General features: G+C 27.2%; 1 protein-coding gene across 2 annotated transcripts; it reads right to left on the reverse strand.

Annotated features, from left to right (window-relative positions):
• Nucleotides 1-137: 137 nt before the first annotated feature.
• LOC114935391 (serpin B13-like) lies at nt 138-5380 on the reverse strand. Of its 2 annotated transcripts, none has more exons than XM_029308241.2 (4): nt 5307-5380; nt 4190-4443; nt 3392-3741; nt 138-2871 (listed from the first exon to the last, which is right to left on the reverse strand). In XM_029308241.2, exons 3-4 carry the CDS (start codon nt 3507-3509, stop codon nt 2297-2299), a joined length of 693 nt encoding a protein of 230 aa, XP_029164074.2. In that variant the 5' UTR covers nt 3510-3741; nt 4190-4443; nt 5307-5380; the 3' UTR covers nt 138-2296. The 2 variants fall into 2 exon arrangements, with proteins under 2 accessions (XP_029164074.2, XP_029164073.2); XM_029308240.2 differs by having other exon boundaries at nt 4190-4446.
• Nucleotides 5381-7686: the final 2306 nt, after the last annotated feature.

The raw sequence follows: 7686 nt of genomic DNA on the forward strand, positions 1-7686 counted from the left end.
TTACATTCTCTCACTAACTTAGAAATAATATATATACAACATTATTAAACGAATTACAAAAGGGACTCTAGGGAATGGTTGTTGAATTACACGAAAAGAAACAGACAGATTTACAATAAAAACAATTAAAAATAATATAGATCAAAAATATTTGCTTTGTATATTTATCTGTTTGAAAAATTGATATAAAAATTGTGCAATTTCATAAAAGATTTTTCGTATTGGATATTTTTAAATAATGTCATATCGGCACAAAATATATTTTTCATGTCGCCAAAATTTGTCAATACTACATTGTTTTTAATATATTATTATTTTCTTAAAAAGTTACTTATTGTTAGTTCACATTAAGTCGGACAAAACTCGGGCTGTACTACTCATAAATATATTTTTGTCGGCCTATTGCTTATTTTTAAATAATGTCGTTAAATCTCTAAATACTACATCGTTTTTGGTAGATAATTACTTTCGTGAAAATTAGCATAAAGTATTACGTCGGACTAATTTCGGGTTGTACTACTCAGGAATATATATTTTGTCGGCGTATAGCATATTTTTACATAATGTCCTCATATCTTTCAAAATTACATTGTTTTTTGTAGGTAACTACTTTCTTGAAAATTAGCTTACAATTAGTCCATTAAATCGGATTAATCTCAGTTTATACTACTAACAAATTTATTTTTGTCGGCGTGTAGTACATTTTTAAATAATGTCATATCGGCATGGAGTATATTTTTAAATAATGTCATTAAAATATACTATTACTACATTGTTCTTAATAGAATTTTCGTAAAAATTAAAATATTGTTAGTCCACATTAGATCGAACGAATCTCGGGTTATACTACTCACGAATATATTTGTGCCAGCGTATAGCATATTTTTACATAATGTCGTCAAATCTGTTAATACTACTTTGTTTTTGGTAAATATACTTTTGTGAAAATTAGCTTATTGTTAGTCCATTAAGTCGGATTAATCTCAGGTTATACTACTCACAAATATATATTTTTTCACCGTATTGTACATTCTTAAATTATGTCATATTGGCATAAAATATATTTTTAAATAATGTCAAATTTTCTTAATACTACATTGTTTTGTAGATAACTGCTTTCGTAAAAAATAGTTAAATCCACAAAGTCGGACTAATTTCCGATTATACTACTCTCGAATATATTTTTATTTGCGTATAGCATATTTTTAAATAATGTCATAACGGCATAAAATATATTTTTTACATCAAAACATTTAATTTTAAATTCAAATATTTTTTTGTTTATTTGTAATTGTATAATCCTCTATAGAATCCGATATAAATAATTTAATGACATAATTTTATGACAGGAATATTAAACATATATACATGCATAAATACATATATATACATATATATATGCGTACACATATACATATGTATGTATATATACATGTATATATATTTTCTGATTTACCAAAATTTAACATTTACATATTATCAGATAATCACGACTCTTTCTAATATCATATGTCCTTCGAAATAAAACTACAAGTAATTGTAAAAGAATGATATTTTCAAAAATAAAATAAAATGCAAAAATAAATTAATGACTATTCTCAACTAAAAAACTTATATTTCCGAAATATTTTAAGCGATACGATGTTTTCTTTTTCTCTTAATCTTCCGAAGATTCATAAATATAACTTAATTTAATATCAAGCGAATGTAAATTTTTATGCCACTAAAGATTGGTTTATGTCACCGATCTCCGAAATCTTAACAGAATTTGATTCTAAATTCTTTTCTATTTTATCGATAAATCATCATTTCTGTGCACCCTTTTCTTTTTATTTGTTGGATAGAATAATAAATGCTTCTTCACGACTACAGTACATATAGAAATAATACGCGAACCGACCAATTTTATATTGTATTATATTTTATTTTACATTATGTTAATAATAAAATAAAACTTTAAATTTTTAATTAAATAAAACATTTTGAATATAAAATCACGCAGTAGGTTCGCGCTTTGTTTTCTATATATGTGCTTTAATTATAGAAAAGCATTTATTATTCTAATTAACCAATAAAAAGAAACCAATGTTTTATCAATAAAACGGTGTTTAGAATCCTCTTAACTCAAATCGACAAAAAATTGACTCAAAAGAAATTATAGCTTCAACAATTGCAGCATTTTGTAGTAACTACAAATCTGTTATTAGTATTCGTTTCATAGTATTGTATGTCCGATTCGTATACCTACGAATTTAATATATATTCGTTCGTCTCAGCTAAAAGAAAAAAAAACAGCCTAGTCGAATTCATTGCAAACGCCGATAAAGAGGATGTTTCGATGCTGTTTGTCATAAATCAGCCAGATAAACGGATATTTGGATTGCACGTCGACTACTACACTCGAGTTCGGAAGGGAGCTTTGTCCGGTGATCAAAGTCATCGCGCCCGCGACGGTGGCCTCTTTTGTGACCTTGACATGAGTACGGTGCACGACGTTGCCGAAGTGCACCTTGTGTCCGTCTTTTGCGAAGGAACTGTCCAGATCGACGGCGTCGGACGTCAATAATTGTTGGCAGCCTATCGCTCGCATCAGCCGGCGTGCATTGAAATTTTTCTCCAATTCGAAGACCGGCCAATATGAAAAATTGTTAACCCTACCTAATGAAGTCTGATGATCCAACACCTTGCGCAATTCGAGCATTCCTTCTTTGGTCGACAATAAAATGATCATATCGGAAATGGCAACGTGGTTAGGGAACACTTTCCACTTGTTGTCTGTGTCGAAGAAACAGGGTGCCAACACGAACAGCGATGTATTTCCATTCTTGTAGGGAAACTCGCCTATCAGCATGTGTAATTTTTTATGGAAACCTGGAAAAGAAAAATCATTGGAAATGTAGAGGACAAAGAAAACTGTAATTATTTAATTTTCTTGGTTTTTATGTACATATATAGTCAAGATTTGTTATTATGGATACTTTAATTCTAGTAAAGAAATTTTCGTTCCGTATATAATCAAAAAATAGTTAACTGAAAATAATATTTATCGATAAAACAGATATAGCATCTCCTAATACTTATATATTTAATACCTACTATATTATATAATTAATATTATATATTAAATATTATATTTAATATTTGATATTATATATATTATATAATTAATATTTAATATTTATATATTTAATATTTAATATTATGAATTTAATGTTATATTTAATATTCAATATAGCTTTCGAAACCAGTTTATTGCCAGCAGAGATAAAGAGATAAAATGGTGTGCTTGAAATAATATGTTGACAGAATTTTTCTACTTAATTAATTATAAAAATCTAACTATAAATAGATTTATTATGAATATAAACATGAATAATGAAATAATACTCACTGCATTTAAACATCCGTTTGTCAGGATCAGTCGATGCACTTGATGCATCAGATTGATAGCCGATTGAAAGAAATTTTTGATTGCTGAAACGGAGTACGGTCATCAAAGCAATATCCATATTTTCATTGAACGCGCTTAATTTCTGCGGATTATGAAAGTTCTCTGTCTGACATTGTATTTCTTCATTGATTCGATTTATATTCGCGTTAGTATCGTCGTCCAAGTTTACGAATCCTACCGTTAAAAATTTCGTTTATCTGTGAAGGGTTTTCGGAAAGCTTACTTTTTTCAATAAAACACATACTTTTGCTCTCGTAATCGCATGCAGCCGCAGATGCAGATGCATTTTCCTAAAATAAGACATCAAACATTTGTGAGATCCGAAATCATTTATAAATAAAATATATTTGTCGTAAATCTAAATCGCTTTATTTACATTTTTATTCAAGTAGGCTGAATCTTTATGTTACGTTTTTTATTCTAAAATCGCGTCTACTCATTTAATTTAAATTATTAATTTATATAAATAATTCTAAATTAGATATTTCGATAAGAAACTTTTTCTGAATTTCATTTATTGTTGTAAGATTTAAAATGTATCAAAGTTTCGAACCTACTTTGCATAAATATATTTTTTTTATTACTTTTATTGCTTAATAAATTATTTAGAGTTGTGAAGTTTTTCATTTTTTGATAAATAAATTTATTTGTGATTTATACAAAATGTCATGAAAATTTTAAATTTTGTTCCAATATTGTTTTTATCAATTTATGCTAAAATGCTTCAAAATTATTTACCTCTGCGGTCATCTCCGTTACAAAGCTTTTATCAAAATTAACAGTATCTATCAAGTCACATTTTTCCGAGACTTCCGTTAAAAAAAGGATTTCTTTTAAGTTTTCTTCGATAACACCACTGGACGTAAGATAAGCCAATAATAGTCCTTTATATAAGTTATATGGACTAAAGGCAAAATTGTCTTTCGAATAGAATAACTCATATTTACGTAGACATTTGATCGAGAACTTGAAAAGCGCCTCCGTGAATATTTCTTCTGATAGAGAATACAAAAAATAATATGAAAGAAAAAAAGTAAAATTGACGAAAAATATATAATATTGAAAATAGATAATCAGGATAAATAACGATTAATAAATTAATTATTAGATAATGTATCACAATATTTGAAATTAAAACGGTGTTATAAGTAAGAAATGTAACGTATTAAAAGTAATTTGCAAATGTATACATAGATAAATACATATTTATGATATCACAAATTTAATTTTAAACTTGAGAAACATTATAATCAACAATATAAAAATAATCGAAAGAAAAATAGAGAAAAAGACTCGCAAATATATATTACTTATGTTTACTAACATGTATACGTTTTAACCTTTGTTAATACATAACGAACTCTAAGAAAAATATTTTGCTCACATTTTCTACAAGTAGAATAAATGCAAAATTCGAGCTCGTGTGATTTTAATATTGATTATGTTTAATAGTAATATTTGATACTTAACAATAAAAAAAAAATATATTCTGTAATAATTTTATTTATTTAAAAAGGTCTGACAGTTATTCAAATATAATTTTGTCGTCTACGCAGTGAAAGTCGTATATTAAAATTAAATTTACTTCTTCTATACCTAAAACGCGAAAATGTGCCATAAAATATAAATGCCATCAGTCTTCGAAATAATGTACACGGCTTAATTTGAATCTAATGAATTATGAAGCTTGCTATGCAATGTTCTCTAAATTACGTTGAAATTTATAAAATTACCTAAGAAAAGTATGTTAAAAGAATAATATTGCACAAAGGCTAATATCATTGAATATTTTTCTTAACTGTTTGTAAAATCGGAATCAAAATTGCATAATTTTGTAAACAATCTTTCGACTCACCAATTGTCTTCTTTTCATCTTTCTGCTCCATTTTAGGTTGTAAAATAGCAAAATCGTGGCAAGCGCTTGCTTTGTCTGTTTGGCTCTCGATATTATGAAGCCGCTGTCTTTATATATATTTATATTATGTGGCGCATGCGTATATTGTTGCCAAATATAATTTGTGCGCGAAAATTTAAATTAGATGTGACTTAACGCTTATGTACATTTGCATTGCCTAAAATTTTTCTTTTTAAATTCAAAGCTACATATACCTATATAATATAAATATATAAATTTTAACCCCTTTTTATTAATGCAAAAATGTGTGAAAAAAATCTATAAATATATCTTATAATAATTATTCAATGACTACATTGAACGTTCGTTTAATTTTGAATATTTAACAAAAAGAAATTATACGTTTATTCGAATTTATTTTCTGCGATGAAAAGTGAGGAAGTAATACTTTAAAATTTAATTTATTGAGATATATTTAAAACGCTAAAATAATACCTACATCAAAATATAAAACTTGACAACAGCATATATAAATTTTTATTCATTGGAACTTATATTTTAGATTATTTTATATTCAATGAATTGACTGCAAAGTTATAAAATTTTATACAATTTTATACAAATTTCTCAAAATCGTAAAATAATAAAATAATTTAAAAACCTTGATTTATATATTAAAACTTAAAAAACTATGAGAAACGACTAGTCTCATTTCGGTTATTTTTTTTAACAATGTAGTTACAGCATTTTTGAATAATTAAAGGATCTATATTCCTAATAGCCGTTTCATATCCGAATCGTATCTTAATCTGTGATAATCATCTTGATTTAAGCTTACTATAAAGTAGATTTATTGCAAACGCGCCGATGCAGAGGATATCTCGTTGCTGTTTGTCATAAATCATCTAGAGGTACGGATACTTGGCACTCACTTTGGCCGACTTCGAAACTCTCTTCGAAACCGACCCTTTTTCGCTGAGCAACGTCATCGCACTCACAAGAGTGCTCTCTTTCGTAACCTGGACGCGAGTGCGATGCACGACGTCGCCGTAATGCACTTTCTGCTCATTTCTCCTGAAGAAATTATTATCCAGATCAATCGGATGAAACATTAACAGTTCGCGGAATTTTAGATCTCTCTCCAATTCGTTAGGCCGAAACGAGAACACTTCAACATTAATTTTTATCGTATCGCTATTTAGCAGATTGCCTAATGCGTAGATTCCCTCGTTGCTCGACAATAGCCGGATGAAATTGTTAAATTTAGAGTTGCTTTTATTTAGTTTGATGTGCTTGGGATCATCTAGGGAGACCTGGGAAGCAGATAGGAAGATGAACAGCAAAATGTTATTATTCTTATAGGGAAACTCGCTTACGACTGCGCTTAATTTGTCAGAAAAAAACTAAAAAAAAAAAACAAGAGAAAATATGAATCAATAAACACCTTCAATTTATTGCGTATAAAATAAGAAGAGAATTTTTTGGACAACATACAAAATTTTGCATTTTTAATATTTATATTTTAGTATTAAAAAGCGTCAAAATTAAATAAATTGCAAAATCATAAAAACTTTTTTTTAACAATTTCAAACATTTTAGAAAGAATTTTTATTATACAAAAATTTAATTTTTCCATTAAATTTTAGAAAATGTCTGAGAAGTAAAATCTTTTGTATTTTGCTTCTGCAGAGAAAAAGTTACAACACATTTTTAAAATTTAATTTAACGGATTAGTTAACAAGAAATAAAATGATGTCATTTTTTGCAAAATAAAATATATCTACCAAAATTAAATAAAATATATTCCGTTATGATCGTTCTTACAAATATAACTATAAAAAACTTCATTATATGAAATAAAAAGATACTCACAGTTCTTACGCTTCCGTTCGTCAAGAGAAACTATCGTTGATTTTTGAAATTCCTGATTGAAACAAAGTACACTAGTCAAAACAATCTCAAAATCTGCATAATTCGTGTTTAATTGTACAATATGAATCAACAATGTAATTCTTTGTCAGCAATCGTATTTTTCTATTTGTTCAACATAAATTATCCGTAGTATTGTCGTCAAAGTGTTCGAATCCATTGTTGAAAATTTTTCCCATTGATTTATAGTTTGCGGAAAATTTACTTTCTGCAAACAAACACATACTTTCATTCTCGTAATCGCATGCAGCTGCAAGTGCATTTGTCTAGAGTCTAGAATCAAAAATATGAAATATTTGTCAGATATCAATTAATTCTTAAATTAAAGACTGGTTATTTTTCGAAATCGTTCTATATATTTTTTTATTTATGCATTTATATTTTATTCATTATTTTTATTCAAAATTCTTAAAATATTTTTATTCTAAATCCTTGAAATATTAGAATTTAT

This window comes from Nylanderia fulva, unplaced genomic scaffold (assembly GCF_048542155.1).
Source record: "Nylanderia fulva isolate GAGA-0341 unplaced genomic scaffold, ASM4854215v1 Scaffold145, whole genome shotgun sequence".
In the NCBI taxonomy this organism is placed as follows: Eukaryota; Metazoa; Arthropoda; class Insecta; order Hymenoptera; family Formicidae; genus Nylanderia; species Nylanderia fulva.